Source organism: Drosophila mauritiana, chromosome 3R (assembly GCF_004382145.1).
Source record: "Drosophila mauritiana strain mau12 chromosome 3R, ASM438214v1, whole genome shotgun sequence".
NCBI classification, from domain to species: Eukaryota; Metazoa; Arthropoda; class Insecta; order Diptera; family Drosophilidae; genus Drosophila; species Drosophila mauritiana.
The window spans coordinates 5,848,625-5,872,206 of NC_046670.1; the positions used below are offsets into that span (position 1 = coordinate 5,848,625).

The window sequence follows — 23,582 nt, forward strand, 5'->3', positions numbered from 1 at the left end:
CCTGCAAATATGGGGTTGAATTTAAATATACTCAAGATACTTATACTTAAGATACAAAAAATTCAGTTATATATTTTTCATCGAGTACTATAAATCACTTTTAACAAATTGATTGAATTAACCATCCGATTAGTGGTTTGAAACCACTCGATTCGCGGGTTGTCAATGAAAGTCAAAAATATTCCACAGCGACAGATGTTCCCACACCCACGCAATCGAATTAAACATTTTCCGGCGTCTTTGCTATTTGTTTATTTGCTTTGGACGAACTTCTGCGTTCCATCTCGCTGTTGTCGATCCGAGCGAATTGGATAACAGTGTTAAGTAATTCTAGTATTCGGCATTAACATATGTAAAACACTTCACTTCGTCTATGCGCAATAACTCCAACTTTGTTTTCGGCGCTGAATTTTATTCGCTTATTCGTTTGTTTGTTTTGTTTTTTGCTTTCGTGGTGTGTTTTCGGTTTCTTTTCGGCTTTGCGCAGTTTTCAAAGTCAAGGTTAATTTGACTTTGTAGTCGTGCTGTTGTGGACGCTTAAATTAAGTCTGTAAATGGTTATTTTCTATGTTTTCTACCTGGTACTTGCTGTTCTAAAAGTATTCTGGAATAAATTGAATAAACTCTATTTCGTACTTACTTTGCACAGCCAATTGTTGCTGATGCGCCGCCGCGCGCTGTAAAGTAAAGAAATAAATGAATAAGTTAAAAATATCCCTTAAATATAAATACATAGCCGCAGAAGTTCCTTAAAATGTTATGTACAGATATCAGCTATTATTTATCGCTAGTCATAATATAGGTGTTTAGATGTTTATCTTAACATAATACTTTAAAAATATTATTATATTATTACTAATGTAATTAAGATTTCTAGACTAGCTTATGTTATTCAATCAGGTGCGATTCTTACACTGTTGACCATCATGGCGCGAATTCCTGGTAGGGATTGCACATCGAGGGATTGGCTGCGCCCGCGACGCGTTTTATTGGTGGGCGAGACGGGCGGGGGGCCGGGCGAGGTGGGCGTGGCAGAGCTGCTCGAGTGAGTGTGCCGATATATCCAACGCTTCACCGCCGACATTTTGTCGCAGTTTTATTTATTGTTGTATTGGAAATTTTTGCTCTGTTATCAGCTGGTGTGATTCATATTTACCAAAGTTCACTTTTGGTTGTATATATTTTTGTTAATAAATTGATAAACTGTTTATCTACACAAGAAAACCAATTCAAATTCAAATTTAAATTCAGCCGTAAACTGCTTGTTTAGCCGCGAGCACTGCTTGCCGTTCAACTGCTTGCAACATTTGCTTTCGCTACTCAACGCCAGGGGCGCTTTACTGTGAGAATTAAACATTTATTTTGTTTTGTTTTCTGCTTTTTTGTTTACCCGTAATAAATAAAATAAAATTTGATAAGTGCATATAGGGGATTTGCCATTGCCACCCATAAACTATGTAAATTTCCCTGCCTTTTCAGCGCCGGAATGCCAATTTATGTATATTTTTTAATTACCCGGCAAGAATTTTCGCCGAGTTTTCGTGTTTAAGGAAATGGGAAAATAAGTGAAATAACGACAATGTCGCGGAATCTCATTGGAGCAGCTATAATTATTTCCAGCGGTCCGCGTCTTATCACCTTTCCCCGTCACCCCACAAATTAATCCTTGACCCCGAACTCTTTTAATTAACAAATAAGCACAAAGCATGATCATTCTAAAGAACAAACTGGTGACGCATTAAGTTGATTGAACGAACGCAGCCATAAAGTTCAGTGGATTTGAGAGGAGGCGTGTTTTTCTTGCTGGTTGATTGCCTGCTGTCGTGTGTCCGTCCAATTGAAATTGACAAAAACTTTGATTGAAAGGTGCACCCAATAAAAAGCAGCAGACACGAGACCAGAAGAAAGCGATTCTATACAATGAAAACTAATTAAAACTGGAAACAGAGGAAATATCTTAGCTGCAGCAATGGGTCAAGCGCAAAGAAGTATGTCAGTACTTAAGGAAAAACTTCATTAACTACACTGATTTCCAAAAATTAAGAAAGATTAAGAAACTAAGCTCTACATACCAAAATTTCCACACTCATAATTGTCGAGGGCCAAAACCGCATATTGACAAAGATATGAAGGGTTCACAGATATAAGATATCTATATTAAATTCCTACAGCAAGTAAACAATCGACTAAATGTGCTGCCACCGACTGATGCAAATTTTTAAAGCCCGTCAAATATTACCCAATCTTATTTAATTCTCATACTTTCAGACTTAACACCTGACCGAGTCTCAAGGAATTGATAATTTTTTAACAAAGTTCTGATTTCCACACACCTCGGGGCGTATACTTAATATTGTCAGCTGGCGCTTTTGCGTTCTTATCGTATTTTGATTGTTTTGTTTACCCGCCGCGGTGTAACTTGTTTTTAGCACGACAAACAAGCAGCGAATATTATAGACGTAAAAAATACAAGTATAATTAGCCTTTATACGACCATTGAAAATTCGCAAATTCACAGAAACGTATGTAGTTCGCTTTCATTTCTAATATTTCTGTCTTTGCTGCGAGCTCCAATATTTGCTAGAGAAATGCGCGGAAAACTAATAGTAAGTAAATAAAATTCTAGCAAAACAGACTCCGCGACCAGACAACAAAACGCAAACAGAATGTAAAAGTCATTAACGTTAATTAGCTGCTCGCGCAAAGGCAAATAAACCAAACCAAACGCAAAAAGGAAGCAATATTGCTAGAAAGGGTAAGGGTTTTGGCCAGGCAACTGAGCCAAATCTTCATTTTTGGCCACAAATCAATTCGACTTAGTTCCATTTAGCATTCCGCGTCTGATTGGAATTCTGCCAGTTCTGCGCTCGATTCAAAAACATCGAGTCTAGAAGCCTTTAATTAACATTGCGTTAACAGCGGCATGTTAATTTCCAATTGGCATGTGACCAAGCGCGTAAAAGATTTCTGCCAAACAAAAAAAAGTTGCCTTCTGTGAAACAATATATTTACTAGCAGTTTTGACCTATTTTTACCAAACATTTTAGTAAAATCATCAACGTTTTTAAGAACTCATTTGTTGTCATTATAGAAATATTTTAAAATATAACATTTAGCTAATTAACTTTTTAAAAAACTATTTAAAATATTTCAACTCGCTTATTAAGTTGTTTTAATAAATATGCAAGCATACCTTATTATCCAATTACTATAAATTATATATCAGTAAATTAAATGAATATGGATTGGTAAAGATATACTTTTCCTGGATATTAATAATAATAATAATATAAACTTGGCTTTTTCTCAATTTTTCCTGATCAAACCCCCCGTTTGTGAACTCTATATTTAACCAAACTACCATAATATGTATTTTTACACATTTCTAATCAGGCTTCTCGCACCATAAACAAACTTCCACATCAACAAACAAGCTTCGTCGCCTGTCTGTGGTTGACCTCTAGGCAAGTGAGATAAAAATCAAAATAAATATAGGCGGTAGGCTTGAAATATTAAGCAAGTAGTGGGAACAGAGAAAAGTTCCCACTTTGACAAATGATTGACTAACGAGCAGAGCCCAAAAAGCGCAGAGAACACACGCGAAATGCATAAATAGAAATAATAAAATAAGTGGGCACAGAACCAGAGAAATGAGGAATGTCTGTTTAAAGCAATTCACTTTCTTCTCACTTCCTCGTGGAAAATAAATGGCGAGCGAAATCCCAAGTGGGCATGTGCCATATAGGGAAAGCTGATTTCGATGGGACTAACTAATATGGTGGGCTTTCCGATTAGGAATCAACTTCTTTTCCTGATTTCTAGCTTCGATCTAGGGAGTTATCAGCTGCAATTATATATTTGGTTATCTGCTAAATTTGTCCATTTAATTTAGCCGCCCTAGCTTGCATTTATCTTATCTGCTCGGACGCCTTCCGTTGTACATATATTCTAAATTAATTTCCAGAAGCTTTCGCTTCCCTAACTGAATCTTCCTTCTTGTTGATTTTATGGCCAGAACTGATAAGTTTCTGTTTCTTTCCTGGTTTTCATTTTGCAAATACCACTTAGCCGCTTATCGCCCAGTTAAGCAATCGCTGGAAAAGGGCCAGGGAAAACAGTGATATCATCCATTGAGATGCCATAAAATAGTCAACCGTCAGTCAGTGATAATGACCAACAAATCACCCGAAAACAATGTTGAGGCGTGGAAAATCCCCTATTATTAACAACAGCTGCGTGTCCTCAGGGAGAACGTCAAACTATTGGGACAGATTTCATAATCTCTAATGGAATAATTAAGTAGATGATTGATTTAGCAGAGCTCGATAATTTACGTTTACGGTTTGGCAAATGGCATTTCAAGTACAAAGTTAAGAACAATTGCTAACACTCTTCAGCACTTTTCTTGCCACAAAAGTTGGACAACTAACAAATTGGCGACCAAGAAATTGGCTTAAAGGCTTTGAAAACAGCACAACCGCACCATCAGCTATTATTTAGCGTATTTATGAACAATAACCACCAAAAGCACCAAAGCACACCGATCACATGTTGGCCATTTATTATGTCGGCTTTTTCGTTTTCTGCCACACACCTTCTATACGCTCATTTCCATGCCTTAGCAATCGCTTTTAATTAAATAAAAAGAGTTTTTGCACACAGAACAAATATTATGAAAATTATGAACGTGCTCGCCAATGAACTTGAAAATTAAGAACACAAATTGTCCGCCAAAAAGGAGGAAATTGGCGGTGTGTTTTAAATTAAATTAATTGTCGCGGCACATTAGAACTTAAACGGCAGCAGAAATAAAACGGCATAGATTTGTTTGATTTAAAAATAATTGTTTTGGGAATGGTTTGTTTTCACGCCACGGAATATAAATATAAAAATTTCTTTATTTATTCAGTGGTTGTGCCAGCATTTTTGAGTCGTTATTTTGTTGCTATACTTTAGCAATCAGCAGAATTCAAGGCATTAGTTTAAGTAACTCGCAGTTAACCGAAATTTGTAATTATTTCTTTATAAATTTTCATTTAAAATTTTAAATTATTATTTATTTATAGGCATTTAGCAAGCGGTTTTCAAATAAATTATTTAAAATAGCACTCCAGGCACACATTTTAGTTTTTTCCAGACCGCTGAAATCGTTTTCTTGCCAAGAAAAACAATAAATAAACGGAAATGTTCGATGTCAACACACGGACACACGCGATGGGCTTATTTATAATTTGGGCAACGCACAGATGGAATGAATTGTATTCCCATTCCGATTAGAAATTGCGGCCAGAATCCGAAGGATCAGGAGCAGCGAGAATTACGCGCACAATGGCCGACTGGCCAGTTCAATTGGAAATGCAAGTGAAAATAACAACACATCCGCTCGATCGGCGGCCAAACAAAAAATGCTCAAGTGACAACGGCGGCGACGCTGGCGTATACGTAATATACGTACGAGTGTGCAAAAGTCCAAAAACTGCCAGAGAAACGAGAGAGAATCGAATAAAGGCGGGCAGCAGTGGGAGAGGAAAGCAGCTGTGCCGATCACCTGTTGTTGAAGCTTTCGCTCTAAAGGACTTTGCCATTTCTATGCACTGTTCAAAATAATTAAATTTCTTTGCCAATATTTCTCTAGTAAAGTGTGCAATAAGCTAGAGTTTTACTCATTTTAAATATTATTTTATGCAAAAAGTAATCATTTAATTTGCCCAATAATCATTTTGTGTTTTTAATGATTTTAAGATATCTCATTGTGTCTAAAAAAGTTAAATATTTCATACATTTCCCTAACGCGTTCAGTTCTTTCGCCTCTCCTACTATAAACGATAAATGATAATCAAAAACGAAGCTTATCATTCAAATCGATTGAGGCCTATCGAGTCGAAATCAATAATGGCGCATAATTATTTATAGACTCGATGATTATTAATGACGAGTTCTTGCCGCCGATAAGACTCTCAAGTGGACTTTTCGAGACAACATGGCATTTGGGAGTGAAATGCTGGTAATCACTTAATCACGCAGCTATGAATATAATAGGACGTGATAAGCGATATTTATGAACCAAATAACCCATAATCAGCGTGTTTTCTATTAATTAAAGGTTGAGATTATTCATATTTTTCTAGATAAACTAAGTGCTTATTTCTTTAAGCTAAAATGTTAATATACAGCCTTGCCTCATCTTGCAGTGCTTTACATAAAAAACTAATTAACAATTAAGACAACACAACTATGTATTTGTTTATAAAAGTTTTTTAAAAATACTAATACAAAAACGTCGGTTTAAAAAGTTAATAGCCGAGTCACTTTATTCAGCGGGAAAATGTGAGCGGAGGCTCAAACCACTGACGCATTTTCAGCTGCAGTTCGACAGGTGGCGCTGCAGCACATTCGCGGATTTCAACCGACAATAATACAGGGGTGTCAGCGAAGTTATCGATTAATCTTGAAAGTAATCATTTCAATTCAAAATATGGCGGGTAAGCATTTGTAGCGAAAAATTAAAAATAAAAGCATCATAAATTGAACGTGGTTTTAAATATGAAAATATACATAGTTTAACAGATTACGCTTTGTATGTTAAATTAAAATTCAATTTGAGGAATTTGAATTATTCATTCATTTTTAGAAGATACATGACATTAATTGCTTATAAATAAAGAAATACTTAAAAATACAAGCTCTAGACAAAAATGTATTAATACAGCAACTAAACTTTCTTTGCATCAAACTTAAATGTCTCAAATGTAGAAGAGTCCACTTACCGCTTTGCGTTTGTCGGCTTCGCTGACAACCGAGCTGGATCGATGCCGGAACAGATCCATGACCTTGGTCATCGGCGACCGCTGGGAAGAGTTTGGACGCACCGCCGTCACCGTGTGGTAATACTGTCCAAGGAGAAATCAATTAGCATGGCAAATAAACGAATAATGTGGGATGCCAGGACTCACTTGCGCGTCGCTGCCTTGATGCGGATGGGCACTGCCGTCTTTGTACTTGCTCTTTGCCGTCGATTGCGTGCCGTCGGCGCTCGTTATCGTCACGGCGGGATGCTGGCGATGGCTGAAGTTCTGCATGGCCACCTTCATGGAGTTCATAAGGCCACCGGCTCCTCCCGCGGCGCCCGGACCTGCTGCTGCTGTTCCGGCTGCTGCCGAGCCCGTGGCCGGGCCTGTGCCGCCGGAAACGGAGTAGGTGCTGCTGGTGGCGCTGCTGTCGGCGGAGGAGGGATCCAACAGGTGCTTCTCCTTCTGCCGCTTCGCATCGGATTTCGCACGCGGGCGGAAAACGTCGAATATCGTGGGCCTTCGGTTGGGTGACGCTATGCCGTGCACCGTCGACTGATTGAGCACGGGCGAGTCCTCGCCGCTTCGCCTCCGCTCCAGCGAACCGGACCGCGATCCCACACCCGCCATGGCCATGCGCTCCGTGCTGCGTGAGATCTTCTCGCTGTGCCTGTTGATCTTCTCCAGCTTGGCCGCCTCGCGTTCGATCCTTCTCGCCGTCTCGCGCTCCAGCTTCCGGGCTTCCTTTTCCCGTCGCGACTGCTCCTTCTCCTGGCGACTGTGGCGTAGGAAAATAATTTTGTTAGTACAAATGACATTTATTTGGGCATAAGTCATGTTGCTATATACTCTATAGTATAGCTCTTTTTAAGTAATTGAAAATATACTACACTTTTAGACAATTTAATAATCCCTAGGCCTAGTTGAAATTTCGTTTATGAACTTACCGCTGCTCCTTTTCCATCTTCTTGTAGGCCTTCTTGGCCGCCTTGGCATTTGGCTCTGCGGGGGCGCTGGAGGGTCGGGATCCTGGCAACCGGCCGGCTTCTCTGAGGCTGCCATCCTGCTCCTGGAAGCGAACATGGCGTTTTTGGGAATTAGTTTGTGGCTGACTTGGCTGTGTTGGGCTGGGGATTTGGCTGTGGATGTGGGGATTCGAGTTGGCATCCAGTGGGCTTTCGACTACGATTTCGAGAGTACTTTGCATGTTTCTGGCGCCGCTGGCCAAGACAAACTAAAACCAAGGGCTGATTGGAAGGAACCAGCCGAACGGCATTATCCATTATCCGCCGTATCCTTTCACCTCTGACCCCCATTTGTAATATCCCCAGTGCTGTCCGTCTCTTTTTAGCCGCTGCAATTATTGCCGAATTGTCTACAAATACAATTTATTCGCCACAATACACAATGGATTCAGTGGCGTATCCCGGGGTGACGGCAATTGGAGGAGCAGGCGACACCCGATGCGTCCCTTTAATTGGACCATGACGGAGGCGATGGGAAGACCTATCCCGCCTGTTGCTCGCCAATCGAACGAAGTCAATTAATTTATGATTACGCGAAATTGCAACCGAATGTGGGCCAGGACGACCGTTGTCAAGGAAGCAATAGTTCAACGGTTCGGAGAATTCTAACCAAAATTCATGGAGCTCCAACAAAACAGACTTGAGAAATCAGAACTTATTTCACTTCAAGGGGCATCCCCTTTAAAATCGTTTATAAACAATTATGCTAATAAGCAGCTAATTATGACAAATGATCTATCGGTTTTGCAGTACAGCAAAGAATGAACTAATTATTCACTTCATCGTTGTTTGTTTTTCATATTTGATTTTTTTTACAAGTCTAACAGACTGCTAATATAGTTTTAATAAGTATAGCTAGCTGATCTACCTTTATGTAATATTTATTGAACTTATTGAATATTAATGTATAAATATGAAATCTAATTAGTCAAAGTTGTTTTTATATTTTCCTGTTTAGTTTTATAACAAATGGTACTTAAAACTGAACTTAGCAGAATGTTTTGTTTGGATTCCCAGCAGTGTTAACAACTTTTACAAACACTTGTACCAATTTTCACTTGTACTTAGACCTTTTTCACGCAACATTGACCAAAAAACTTGATCGAAGACCGCAAACACCTGTCTGTGAATTATTTATAGCGAAAACTACAAACAGATCGAGCGGCTTTCTTCACGGCTAAGGGGTTTCATGTCCAAAAAGCCGAGTCACGTGCCCCGAGGGTCGCAGACGACGGCGATGAGTTAACGACAAAGGCGGTCCATAATTGGCACGGCGGGCTCAATTGGGTTAACACTCAGAGAAATCAGACGAAAACCTAAAGTTTAAAACAGTATATGTTTGTCATTAGGGTAGCTGGTGTTCGGTCTGAAGCATTTGACACGGTCTAATTCAATATTTAAGCAGTTATAAAACACGCTAGACGGCTGCAGAGGGAAGACCTCACTTTTAAGTTTTTCAGGGAGTGGCGGAACTGTAGAAAACTGACGTCATTGTTTGCCAAGACAAGGTAAATACCTATCTGCCTATATAGGGAGATATATACATATATATGGAAATATTATACTGGCATTCATACGCGATATGTCCGCGTTCCGTCAAAACAAATAAGAAGCGGCGGTGGGTTCCAGTGGGAAATGTTGACAAATTGTGTCATGATAAGCGGAGAGCCAACAGATATAGAGAAATACCCGACTATACCATGCTATAGTATACTATATGCTATATATAGGCACAACATGTGTGGCACGATAAAAACAAGCCCCAAAAAGCTGATTTTTCGCCGTGTTTACCTTTCGGTCGGACAAATAAACTCGAAAAGGCGAAGAGGAAGCGAAAACTGAATTCTCTTTTCGAGATATAAATAGACAACTTTATGGATATCGTAGAAACAACGGCGCAAGCGAATAATTATTAATATTGAGTAAACAAAGTGTAAGCCTCCAGACCGCAGATCCGACCAAAAGTGCAGGTCAAGTGGAGGCTTTTCAGCACCGAAAAGGGCAGTATTCCTCTCAAGAAGTACTAAAAAATATTGCGATGAAATGGAGTATTAAGAAATAACCCAAATAACAAAAGACCCCTAAATGTAAAGAACTAAAAATACACTTAACAAATGATGTATTGGATCTGCTCTCATGACATCATTGACTCAGTTGCCCATCCCAGTTTTCGCTCACCAGACCTTTCACTGCCCAATTCGTACATGATAAATTATTTGAAAATGATAAAGGCACATATCTCAAATGACGTCAGTCGGATCTGTGAATATAAAGATTACACATACCCCCATTTAGCCTCAATTAGCTGTGGGCATTAGGTTTTATGGGTTTTCTGAGCTTTTCTTTATCCATCATATATAGAAGACTTTAAGTGAGAATAATTTCATTCATAATAATACTAATTTAATTACTTTTCTGTGTAGGTAAATATACATTTTCCTAGCACAGCAGCTATTATCCACCAAAAGTAGCTAAGTACTAATCTGCTTCATCCTTCATAAATATATAATATCTCCATGATCGACTATGTTCTTTGAACCCTTTAAAAAAGAAAATATATCTCCCATATAGACTTTGTGTTTGAACCCTTCACTTACATCATCGGACACGGAAACGGAGACGGATCCCGAGTTGGTCAGCTGGCGGGATGGACTGGTGGTGGAGGCACTGCTTTCGCTCCTCAGCAAACGGGGCATGGTGGACGCCCCACCCAAGGAGACGGCTCTCTGCTGCTGCTGCTGGAGCAGAGGAAGTGGAGCACCCGATGCGCCTGGAGCAGTGGTGCCACTCAATCCACCGTCCTGCCGCCGTATCCAGATCTCGTCCAGCTCCCGTTCGCTGGGCGTGCGCGGCTTGTTGGCTAAACTATTTGTATCACAAGTGAGGCTTTGGTGATTGCTGTTGGCCAGCCCAGTCGTATTCAGCGCCACGTTGCTCTGGGCCGGCGTGCGAATCTCCACCAGCGATGGCTCGAAGAACTGCTTGGACAGGTGGGGAGCGGCGGTGGGAAACCGATTGGAGCCATATCGCTGGGAGAACAGTCCCTGCACCGAGGAGTAGCCTCCGAAGCTGGAGGGAAAGCTGATGGTGTGGGCATTCGAGCTGGCCTTCAGTTTGCTCAGCTTCTGGGCCTCGACTCGCAGTTCGGGTGTCTCCTGGGCGAGTGAGACCTTAAACTTGCCCTTGATGATCAGCGGCGGCTCCGTGGGCAGCGGCAGAGGGGAAACGGGCTCTGGTGTTACAGGAACCGGCGTTTCCTTTGCCACAATATCGCTGGAAGTGGGTGCAGGACTTGGTGGAGCAACTGGAGATGGACGGGAAGGAGGCGCCACTGGTTCCTGGGTGTGCAGTAGCGCCTTCAGCGCCTTTGGTAGAATCGTGGCTGGTATGGGAGGCGGCGGTGGAGGTGGTGGCGGCGGTGCCTCACTCTCCTCGATATTTCGCGTATTGATCCTATCGATCTTGTGCATAAACTGCTGCCGCAGCCGCTCCAGGTCCTTGAACTTCTCCTTGGAGGCCTCATCCTGCGGCGTGGGTGGTCTTGGTGGCGCCTTCGAAGCTTTTTCGGATTTGGTTGACTCTCCCGTGGAGGAGGAGCCTCCGCCCAGCTGGGTCCTGTCGCCCTCATCCTCGTCATCCTCCTCCTTGCACTGCGACAAGCGGCGTCGTTCGATGTAGGGAGGTAGCAGATAGCCGGGTCTTTGGTGACCCGAATAGAGATCGACCTTGACAAACTTCCCGCTGAGGCTGAGCCCCAGGCTGTGGTGAACTTCATCGTCGTCGTCATCCGGATCGTCCTCGTCATCCGAGCTGCTGCCACTGCTGCTGTGGAAGTCGAAGGAGTTCGATCTCGGCAAGCACTTGAGCATCTCGGAATCGATGTGCTGGCCATGAAGTGGACCCGGCAAGCCCCTCAATCGCTCCTCCCGCTGCTGCTGCTGGGCCACTTGGCCCAGGCTGCCGGAGGAGGCGGAATCGGTGATCTGGTCATTGGCACTCGCCTCCGAGTCCGACTCGTAGCCATCCAGAACACCCTGCTCCAGATCGTCCATGGTCGACTCGAAGGCGCATTCGAAGCTATCCTCGCCAGCGAATTGCTGGTATGGATGGCCGTCTGGCTGCTTCGCCGGCTCATCCGGCAGCTCCTTGGGCTCCTGCACCTTGTCATCCTGGACGCCCATGACTGCTGCACTGGCCAACGGCTGCTGCTTTACTGGCTGCTCGATGAAGTCGCAGTTCGTGGCCATTTGGTTGATTTGCGTTTTATCTTTGGACTACTGCTATGGATCTCCTGCTGCTCTGTCTATCGATGGGTTATCTCACTCTGCGCTATGCAAAATATTTTCTTTTGTACGACATTGATATGCCGTCTTCTTTGGGAATCTGTAAATAGATTATTGAACATCAATCGAGTGACCAGAACTCAGCGCTTGAGCCTTTCATCGTTCCTTTCTGTTGATATGAGCAGTTTGACATCTTTTTATTTTCTTAACCATTTCCAATCAGTTCACTGAACAAAAGTCGGCAAACATTCTTGGGGAGGTGAAGGTCGTACGATTTTCCCCCTTCCTTTCCACTTCTTTCACAAACAAAAAATCGAGCAAAACAAAAGCTAATTTCATTATTTACGCTTCGTCATCGGCGTGGTTTTACTTGTAGAAAAAACAAAAGTCGAATGCGAAATTCAACAAATGGAAAAATAAATGAAAAACATACGCCAGCTGATATACTGACAGAGCAGAATTCAACCGAATATATATACATATTTCAATACAAAACGCTCAGCGGAATTGCAAAGTTGAATGGTGATATGGAAATATTGGAACGAAGTGAAATGCTGTTGAATCATTGGATGACATTTGTAAAATGTATTTCGCTAAAACCCTTAACTATTACCACATATTCCTTGAAAACCGCTGAAACAGCAATGATTTCTGAGAAGCACTCCAGATTTGCACTAAAAATAAATAGTTACGAGTGCACTGAACACATTTAAAAACCATCTGTCAAACATAAGCCATGAATCATGGAAATTGAGTAGCCTATAAGCAAATCGTTTCCAAGCAACAAGTGGCGGAATCGTGGCTAAAACCGAGTGGGCCCAACCCAAAACAAACCCCTCCAACTCCCGACCAAATTCACCCAACAAATGCAAACCGCGAGTTGTGTAATCGAGCATATGGCGTACGCATCTAATAGATACCAACCGCAATTAATGGCAATTAGATACAAATGTATCTGGTATCCGTGCATATGCTAATGTCAGCGCCTATTTTGCGGTCCTCGGCTGACGGAGATGGTGACGCACTTTTGCTGGTTGAGTCACAGCCTAAAGGATTGAACCCTTGATTTTTCCAGTACTGAGCCGAAGATACAACGCTACATTTCACGCTCGTTTCGCTGGAATTTCGCTTGGCTAGAAAATTCGCATTAATTACCGGGCACGTTATTTCCTCGGACTCAGTTCAGAAACACGACCGATTGCAATGTATCTGTATCCAATGGATACTAGCATGCGATTGTGCGACCCCCAAAGCTCCGCCCTGCACTTAATTGCATAACTGATTCAATTGTAGTCAGCTGATCGCTAGGCTATGTATCTATTAATTATTAGCCATAGCCAGCCCAGCCAGATTGACATGCCGGCCCGCTTGTATCTATGTATCTCTCTGTACGCTTTATCCGAGTATCTTTGCATCTGCGGCCGACTGTGCCAGACAAACTGGCGTCTCTGGCTTGTGACTTTTAGTGGTTAATATTATTTAGTCATGCAGTGGAACTAAACAATATTTTCTTCTAGATTTACAGCATTTGAAAGCGAATACGTGACAGTCCTTTGCATTTTTCGCTCACTTCCATTTCGAATTTCTAACGCATTGTTTGCACTTGGTTTGCCAACAGCGAATGCATATCGCACTCAAGCATTGAACTCTCGTCACGTAATCGATATTATTGTTTAATGGACGAAACCGCACTGCCAAACCAGCTGCTTGATTTTGCGATACAAAACAGCAGTTGAAAGGCAACCGCAAAAATATCACAAGCTAACTTTTAGCAACAAAGAAAACTCGGCGATGACGACGACAATAATTAATCGAAATGCAAACGCTAAATTGGCATTCAAACAATTTTCTGTTTCATTTAGGCATCTTAAATATCCCCCGAGCAGCAAATAAAATATAAATGAATTTTTACCGCATATATCTGGTGGAGGGGTCACCCAGTTTTGCGATTTTAATTATCAAAAGCTCCAATGGGCGGTACAATAAAATATTATGAAAATGCTAAGTACAGTGGCATAATACCCTATTATTAGTTAGAAGAATTCTTAAAAAGCTAGAAAGGCATTTCAAGTATCAAGTATTGTTATTCTTTGACAATTCTACGAAGACTAAATAAATCCTTTCCCGTTCTTAACTTAGTTAATAAGTTATGAAAGTAATTTCAAAGTTATTATAACCTCCAAACAAAAAACAATGCCATTTAATATTTAATATTATTAATATTAAATAAAATAAATTAATATTTAATATTTGACTGCTTCCTCAACTTTGTCGTTTTATATACCATATCAGGCCTATCTCTGAAATACACAGTAACACTGAACAAATGCATTTAAATATGCTAAATGCATTTGCTGTGCTGACTTTGGCACTTGATATTAGGCTGGTGCACAAGCAAACAAATGAATATACATTCTATATATGTACATGTATATGTACATCGAGTGGGCTGTAATTGCTGTTAAATGATGTAGGATACCAGCTGCTCAAGGCACCTTCACATCCAGAAGTGATTGAATGATCGTCACTCGGTTCTTTGGAGGCTTATGCAATCAATCCGTTGACACTCTCACGTGCTCCTCCTGTCCCCCAGTAGATGATTCACATCACTCGGCTGATAGTGCAAATGTCACTTGCTTTCCATCGACTTCGAGCGATTCATTAAACGCTGTCAGGCGGAACATAATTGATATTCCATTCAATCGTCGTAGGGAGTGAGAACCAAGTAGGTGGGCTGGCTGGACGTTTAGAAAGCGAATCCCACAAGGTTGAAGACATTTCCGCCTCAAGACAAGAGCTCCAACTCCGTGGCAAGTGCGTTGGAAAATTAGCACTGCAATGCCAGTGGGAGTGGGAGATTCAAGTGGGTGGAGGAGCATCGTGGGATTTCGCAGCTTCCTGCTAATTGCAAACTTTCCACTTTCAAGTTGCCGCCAATTACAACTCGTTTGCGGAGCTATAAACTTATGGATTTTGCCATGTGTGTGGGAGGGAGACTCTAAACTGGAGTTGGCACTTTTGAAATGCTTAAAGAAATTAATTTGATTAAGTTAATATGCTAAGTTTCTACTTTGTATAGCTTTAAAACTGAATAATAAACACAGAAGACTGAGCAGATTACCACACTAAATAGTTAGCATAATTAAATCGCTTTTTTATTGCCAATCAAAGTTCTTTTCAATGAATAAGATAGTTTTGAATGAATGTATGTTTAATGCGTACTTCAAAAAATGTAAATCCCAATACTACTATAAATGGTATATACCAACCCGAAACATTGATATTGTCATGGAGTTGTCAGAAAAAATGATTATCATAATCAAATTATTCTATATTACTGCCCATTTAAGTTGTTTTCAACGATTAAGGCAGTTTGCCATGAGAACAACATGTTTGCAACGCTTGGCAGTTTAATATCATTATTAATCAAGCAACGACATCGGTTATGACAACGTATTTTCAGACAACGATTTAAGGTTGCGTACTTAAGACAAATTGCATTGCTGTAAAATGTACTGAAACTATAAAGATAAAGATAAAATCATCACGCTTGTCGAAATATTTGAAGACTTCATCAAGATAGCTCATAAAAATAAACGTGTAGAAAGTGTAATTTATTCAATTCGATCAATGAATTTTATACTATTACTATGTTTGTCTTTGGAAAACGTATTTTGAATACACATTTCTCTTCTTAAAGGCCACCCAGACCAAGTTTATCTCAATCTTAAGCCCCTTGAGCACTTTGGCGTTTTCAAAACTATTTGGGGCAGCAATAATTGGCAGCATGAAACGAAATTGAGAATTTCCTCTTTCGCCTCAAGCTCGCACGTAATCAAATTGTTGGCTACGCTGGCACTTCATTTTCCATTTCAATTTTCATTCGCTCAGCAGAAAATCGAAGAAACCTGGGCGAACATACTGAATCTTATGGCAAAGTATCTGTATCTGAACGATCGGCTGCCGTTGTCAAGCGCGCTTCAATTTGCGTTTTCTGTGTCATTTTCCTCCGGCGAACTGGAGAGGCCCTGTCTGTCTGTCCGTCTGACTGTCTGTCTGTTTTACATATATGTTTCTCGACTCAAGTCAGCTCAACGCAACTCGACTCGATGGCGAAGTCACGTGTTTGGGTTTTGGCATTGTTTAAGTTGTTCCTCTGTCTTTAGTTTTCTTGTTTATTTTTTTCAGTTTTTTGTTTTGTGCCATTGTTATGCATTATGTTTTGCACTCGGTTTCAGTTTCGATTTCTGTTTGTGTCAACAAACGGCCAACTGAAGGGGCGTAGCTGAGCCCAGTTACCCGGTCAAGGTAGCAGAGCATCTAACTCAAATGGATTTATTGGCTAATTGAAGAATGCTTTACGCACTACAAATATTCAGATTAGAAGCCAACGAAAATATTTCAAATTATATGGATACTTCATAGATATTTGATCATTTGGTTTGAGAAAAAAGTTCTAAGTTAAATAAAAACCATTATAAAGATCATTTACTGTTTGTATAGTGTAGTTTTTTAGTCGATGCTTAGTTTTAAAAGTATCTTTTAAGGGCTTGACTGTGAAGCCATAATGAAAATGGATACTAGCATTATTTAACGCCTTATGCCTTTACAAAACTGAACTGCTAGCTCAGAATATGATGACCTAATAGCAAATAAGTTATAAATTTCTTGAAAATTAATAAATAAAACAAATCCACCAAATGCTTCCTAAATATAACATAAGTATAATAGAAATACTTGCTCTTTTCACTCAAATTCCTATCAAACCTCGAGAGTCTGGCTTACTCTTTCCTTAATTAGCCATCAACACTTGTTCGCCTTGAAATTGGAAAACGTAATTGCCGCAATTAGGAAAGAAAAGTTTCCAAGGAGAGGTAACAAGAGCTAATAGTGGAATATAGGCCAGGTGTCGCATAAGTCATTTCGAAATTCAATTACAGAAGTATAGAAATAAGTTCTACAAGTCTAAGTGCATAACGTTTAGGTAGGTGATAGTAGGTTCTTTGGGTAGGTAATGCGTATCTATGGGTTATGATGTTTGCTAATATCAATTTCAAAACCAAAATGGGTTAGGTTACACTTTTATAGAAATGGTTGTAAATCTATAGGAGAGAATATTCCTTTAGCTTCCCCTAAAGAAAGGCAATTAAACGATATTGTTTATATTTGTAGCTCAATATTGTTGGTACATCAAATGCATTTCAATGCATTTCAGCTCAGAACAGACCGCTAAGATCGTTCAACTGGAATCCGTTTTTGGGCTATGCGAACAATTAAGTCAGATTGCCATGGGTGCACGATCCAAACGACTTGATGACGAGGATCCAGATGAACAAAAGCCAGTTAAACCGCATTCGTGCGTCCGACTATGCCCGAAACTGCGTGGAGTGTAGAGCGTAGAGTGGAAACAATTTATAATACTCAAATACATGCAATTATTGATTTTATAAGTAATGCCGTGTTATCTGATTGTTTTGCCATCCGGCCTGCCGCCTCCTCAACCGCAAATGCTGCTATGGCTGAGCGAAAAATATTCGCACGTTCCGTCCAATTTGAGGAGGGGATTCCGGACTCCAGTGTGGAGACGATTCAGTTGCGTCGCGACTGTGAAAGCCTCAGGTCTTCAGCTCGAAGGAGGCAATCGGATTGTAAGGATTTCCGTGCGCGAGTCGAGATCGAACCATTGGCCAGAGATGCAAGTACCTCGGGTCAAGCTCCTCATGGGCTCGGGAGCCATGTTCGTCTTTGCCATCATCTATGGCTGGGTTATCTTTCCCAAAATTCTCAAGTTTATGATATCGAAGGTGGGAGCGATGAAGGAGTTATGCCCGGCTTAAATCTAATAGATAGCTTTCCCCCAAATAGCAAGTAACTCTAAAGCCCGGATCGGATGTTCGGGAACTCTGGTCCAATACTCCATTCCCCCTGCATTTCTATATCTACGTTTTCAACGTTACCAATCCGGATGAGGTATCCGAAGGAGCTAAGCCACGGCTACAGGAAGTGGGTCCCTTCGTTTTCGAGTGGGTTTCTATATATTGGATTGTGTAGGATAGCAAGTAACTAACACTGTTTCTCCCTGCTTTGAGTGAGTGGAAGGACAAGTATGATTTGGAGGATGATGTCGTAGAGGACACGGTCAGCTTCACCATGAGGAACACCTTCATTTTCAACCCAAAGGAGTCGCTGCCACTGACGGGCGAGGAGGAGATTATCCTGCCGCACCCCATTATGCTGGTAATTATTAAACAATTTAGTTAATACTTTTTTAAACTATTCAAGGAGTTTGAGTCACAAAGATTTTGTTCTTAAACATTTTCGGTAATAGAACCAAATTCTTCCATATCTTCATATCAAACTAAATCCCATTTGTTATACCTTACTAAAAATGTAAATTGTTTGTAAATTCAAAATCAACACTCACTGCATCAGTGACTTTATAGCAATCGTTGGGAATTAGAGATTCTGGTCAGAGCTATGGAAAACTGCACTTAAGGCGCCAGCTAATGACCACGTGGCCCATTGTTAGCCAAGTGAATTATGCAAATCGCATTCCCAGCCCCAAAATAGCAGCCACAAAACAAAATTAACCCATTAAGAGTCATAGAAATGGATTTCAGTATGGCGTCTTTTGTGTTTTGTAATTTAAAGCTGAAATTAGTCTGAGATTTATTGGCGGCGATTATATGTTTTTCCCCTTTAAATTTTACAGCCTGGCGGCATTTCGGTTCAAAGGGAAAGGGCTGCCATGATGGAGCTGGTTTCCAAAGGATTAAGCATTGTCTTTCCGAATGCCAAAGCCTTTTTGAAAGCTAAATTTATGGATTTGTTTTTCCGCGGCATCAACGTAGATTGCTCCTCGGAAGAATTCTCCGCCAAGGCGCTCTGCACGGTGTTTTACACGGGAGAAGTTAAGCAGGCCAAACAAGTGAATCAAACGCACTTTTTGTTCTCGTTTATGGGTCAGGTGAGTACTTAATTATACTACTTAAGTGACTGAAGTTTCAATTAACATCGAAAAACAGGCCAATCACTCGGATTCTGGAAGATTCACAGTCTGTCGCGGAGTGAAGAATAACAAAAAGCTTGGAAAGGTGGTGAAGTTCGCCGACGAACCGGAGCAAGACATTTGGCCAGATGGCGAGTGCAACACCTTCGTGGGCACTGATTCCACGGTTTTTGCACCGGGCTTAAAGAAGGAGGATGGCCTGTGGGCATTCACGCCGGACTTGTGTAGATCCCTGGGCGCTTATTACCAGCACAAGTCATCCTACCATGGCATGCCATCGATGAGATACACGCTGGATTTGGGTGATATACGTGCCGATGAGAAGCTTCACTGTTTCTGCGAAGATCCCGAAGATCTGGACACGTGTCCGCCCAAGGGCACTATGAATCTGGCGGCCTGTGTGGGAGGTCCGTTGATGGCATCAATGCCTCATTTCTATCTGGGCGATCCAAAACTGGTCGCAGACGTTGATGGTCTTAATCCGAATGAAAAGGATCATGCTGTCTACATAGACTTTGAACTTGTAAGTAAGCACTTTGATTAAGGGATATACATATATATTATCTATTTTTACTCCCTTCAGATGTCTGGAACGCCTTTTCAGGCTGCCAAGCGTTTGCAGTTTAACCTGGACATGGAGCCAGTGGAGGGCATAGAACCCATGAAGAATCTGCCCAAGCTGATATTGCCCATGTTTTGGGTGGAGGAGGGCGTGCAGTTGAACAAGACCTACACGAACTTAGTAAAATACACACTATTTCTGTAAGTTGGAAACTACATAACTAAGAGAAATTATATAACTTATGTTACTATCTTTTCAGGGGCCTAAAAATCAACTCTGTCCTTCGCTGGTCCCTCATTACTTTCTCCCTGGTGGGCCTGATGTTTTCCGCCTATCTTTTCTACCACAAGTCCGACAGTTTGGACATAAACAGCATCCTCAAGGATAACAACAAGGTAGACGACGTGGCTAGCACGAAGGAGCCCATGCCTCCAGCCAATCCAAAGCAATCTTCTACTGTGCACCCTGTCCAGTTGCCCAATACTCTGATTCCCGGCACGAATCCCGCCACCAATCCAGCTACCCATCTCAAAATGGAGCATCGGGAGCGCTACTAATCCCCCAAATGGCGATATCCAGCGATCTCTGCACCATAGTCGTAGTCCACTGCACCTGTGTAGTCCAACATGAGCTAATAAACTGAGACAGATCTAAGCACATTCGTCTGGGAAACTGGTCGCTGGCCAATGGAGTGATCGCTAATCGATGACCGCTGATCGCAGATGACAAGATCTGTGCGCTCCACTGACACCAATCAAAACGCAAAACCAGCTATTGAAGTTCGAGTTCAGCGATCACAAGAGTCTGTGAATTGACAAATCGTTTTTAAACAATGGCTGCAATGTTTGCAAACCGAAAACAATTGCGGAGACAGGCGGAAAAGTTGAAGTGAAAATATCTCTACTTGTATAGCGATGATTAATGATTTGTAAACAGTCTGCAAAAATTACACTTTTTTAATTAATTTTAATGAAGACGAATTATAAGTACTTGTTCTGTTGGCCCCTTAAAGCGAAGTGCTTGTAATTATAAATGTAAAATCAAACAAAGAGGGGGCAAATAAATGGTATTTGTTTGGCTTAATGTATGCAGCTTCGTTTATGTAATATTTTCTCATTAGTATAAATAAGTAGGAATTTTAAAGCTATTTCCCATTTAATAGATGAATGTCTATGCCATTCCACATCTCATTGGCCCACGAGGATCCCCAACTAATCGATCTTCCAAGATGGTTGTGTCCTTAGGCAGTTCGACGAACTCCAACAGATCCGCCAACTGACCGCAATTGAGTTCCGCTTCCTCGACAAAGAAATCCTCATCCAGATCCTTGATAAAGATCTCCCTTCCCTTCTCGTGACTTATCTCCAAGTAGTTGAGATCCTTCAGATGGGGCAGCATGTCCATGTGATCCGAGGTCAAGTTGTCGTAGGTGAAGCTCAATCTTTCCAATCCCTTGGCTGAGGTGATTTTGGGTAAATCCGCGAGGTTTACAATGCCCGTTACATCCAAGTCGACTAGTTTACTGGCCTTGGACAGAAAGTCAAGTCTATACAGATTGGTATTGGCCAAGTAGAGATGCTCCAGATCCTGGGGCTGCGAAATCTTCAACTCATTCAGATTCGGGTTAGTCTCCAGTTGGACACCAATCACTAGTCCATCCAACTCCACTGACTCGAGATCACAATTACTGGCCTCCAGCTCATTGATTTTAGCTGATAGATGAAGACTTTTGAGTTGGGGATTAAACGAGAGCGAGAGATGATCTATTTCACTAAATATATTCAAAGGAATCCGCTCTAGTTGATTACTTCGGGCTGAGAATTCTGACAAGTGTTTCCGCTGATCCCGGAAAAGTTCACCAGGCAGTTCCCTCAGCTGGTTACTGTCCAGATTGATGGATTTAAGCGATCCCAGTTGTGAGAAGATGTGCTGGGATATAGTGATTAACCGATTGTTGGATAAGTTGATCTTTTGAAGGCTCTTCAGTGGCCGAAATATGGTGGTGGGCAGATCCTCCAGTTGATTGTCCGATAAGTTGAGTTCCTCCAGTTGGGTGGCCAATTCAAAGGTGTTGCTATCCAAAACTCGCAGGTCATTTCCTCCAAAATTCAATCTTTTCAAGTTCTTGGCACCCTCAAAACATACACTTTCAATTTGCTGAAGCTCACACTCCAATACATGGAATTCCACAAGTTGAGGAAGGTTCAGAAAGATTTTTCTCGGCAAATTGGCCAAATGGGAACTGTGAAGTACGAGAGATTCGTACTTTCTCAAATTTTTAGTCACACTTTCTGAGAAGTAGGCAACTTCTGAAGCAGAAGGGTATCTCAAATTCGTGCACGTATTTTCGCGGCAATCCAAAGTTTTAATTGCGATTTCCTCGAGTTTTAGTGACTCACAGGTCGCGCGAGCAATCACAGCGATTAAAATATAGTTCAGATAGTTTAGCATCCGCATCTTGGCTTCAGAAGACTGAGCCAAAAACTGGCTTGGGGGGCATTTTAATACAAAACCAGAACACAACCTTCAGAAACCACCCAAAAAAAAAAGATGAAAACAGGTCTTTAGGCGCTAGTTTGTTTGTTTGTTTGTTTTTGTGTGGACCCACTCCACAATCTGGTTCCATTTTTTGTTAATAAAATTTTATTGTTCCTCTCAATGAATGTATTTGCTTTGTTTTTGCTTCTCCGCTTAGCTGGGAAATATTATCAAGCTTTTGGCCGACCGATAAGCACGATCTCGCGATCCTCCACTTCATAACGCATACTCGCAGTTATGGCTTATAGTTTATGGCCCAGTTGTGCCAACTGATATGGGATGGCTGCTGTTTTGTGGACGGAGTACTGCCATTGCAAAAGTATGCCAATGTATGGCTACATTGCGTCTGGCCAGTCGCTCTGATAATCATGGGAATTGCCCACGGCAGTTACTTCAGATTAACATCATTTGTTGGTCTATGGTTTAGACTGCATATGGTGTTGATTTGAACGTGTCATCTTGAACTATCTCAGCTCATAATCTACACTTTTCTAGCGTGATTTCTTATCTTTAAAGCGTATAATGTATTTCCCCGCATTTGCTGCATCTAATTAAGCTATAAATATGATCATAAAATCAGTCTACAGTGATATAAACTAACTTGTTTCGTAGCCCAAAGTGGATATTATTTATAAAGCCATAGTTATTGAAAGCATTTCCGCCTTAGAAGAAATTTACAAAAGCACTTGGACATAAACTTGCCTATTATAATGGCAATTAGCTCATTTTCCAGTTATATCACCACCTAGTTCGTCATCGGTGCAGTCAGATGGGTCGCACAACCTTTGAATATCCTGAGCATTTAGCGTTCGAATGACCAATAAACCCAATGAAATAAATCAAGTGCCATAAACCGAAGGCGCCATATAAAAGCACCCACAACAGCGGCAAAAAATAGGGCGCTATATGCTAATTTATATATTTCTATATCGCATTTGTTTACACTGCTAAACTATTGGGTGAATTTGATTTGAATAAACTGCAGACGGCGGGGACAAAGTCTCTACAGAGAAAAAAGCCTGGTAATTCTCACTCTTTTTTTCTTTTATTTCTCGAAACTTGTATGCAAAGTAATTGCGGCAAATTGAATTCAACAAAGGGGGCACAGGCGAAAAAGTGAAAAAAGACGCTAAACGAAGTCATGCCGTTTCAATTGAGATACAATACAGCTACAATAGATACAGATACAGCTATGGCAAATGCCCTGCAGAGAACAAAAGCCGTCTTGAGTCGAGTAATTTAAAAGCCATTGGCTCATAATAAGCCCAGTGCAAACAGGCAGATCAATTGTGATACATAAAGTGGAAAAAATTAGCCATCGATATTCAAATTGTTTGCTTGCCCAGGCGTCCAAAGCCGAGGAAATCCCAACGCAAA

The 23,582-nt window shown here is 41.2% G+C and overlaps 3 protein-coding genes across 7 annotated transcripts in view; 1 reads left to right on the forward strand and 2 right to left on the reverse strand.

Moving 5' to 3' along the window:
- The window catches only part of LOC117143782 (5'-AMP-activated protein kinase subunit gamma-1), a 63,976-nt gene that overhangs the window by 27,850 nt on the left and 12,544 nt on the right, over nt 1-23,582 (reverse strand). For 2 of the 5 annotated variants that reach the window (XM_033308614.1, XM_033308615.1), the window contains exons 3-7: nt 10,411-12,196; nt 7,736-7,857; nt 6,954-7,566; nt 6,768-6,890; nt 641-677 (exon numbers count right to left, since the gene is read on the reverse strand). In XM_033308614.1, coding sequence (XP_033164505.1) covers nt 641-677; nt 6,768-6,890; nt 6,954-7,566; nt 7,736-7,857; nt 10,411-12,060 — 2,545 coding nt within the window. In that variant the 5' untranslated portion in view covers nt 12,061-12,196. Of the gene's footprint in view, nt 1-640; nt 678-913; nt 1,100-6,767; nt 6,891-6,953; nt 7,567-7,735; nt 7,858-10,410; nt 12,197-23,582 lie in introns of those variants that run through there. The other 3 variants (XM_033308616.1, XM_033308617.1, XM_033308622.1) reach the window with 3 other exon arrangements.
- On the forward strand, nt 17,705-20,721 carry LOC117143784 (sensory neuron membrane protein 1). The gene is made up of 7 exons (XM_033308625.1): nt 17,705-17,900; nt 17,962-18,119; nt 18,186-18,333; nt 18,809-19,063; nt 19,122-19,628; nt 19,689-19,867; nt 19,927-20,721. The coding sequence occupies exons 1-7, from the start codon at nt 17,790-17,792 to the stop codon at nt 20,222-20,224; spliced, it is 1,656 nt and encodes a 551-aa protein (XP_033164516.1). The 5' UTR covers nt 17,705-17,789; the 3' UTR covers nt 20,225-20,721.
- LOC117143785 (toll-like receptor 7) lies at nt 20,740-22,124 on the reverse strand. The gene has a single exon (XM_033308626.1). It carries the CDS (start codon nt 22,122-22,124, stop codon nt 20,838-20,840), a length of 1,287 nt encoding a protein of 428 aa, XP_033164517.1. The 3' UTR covers nt 20,740-20,837.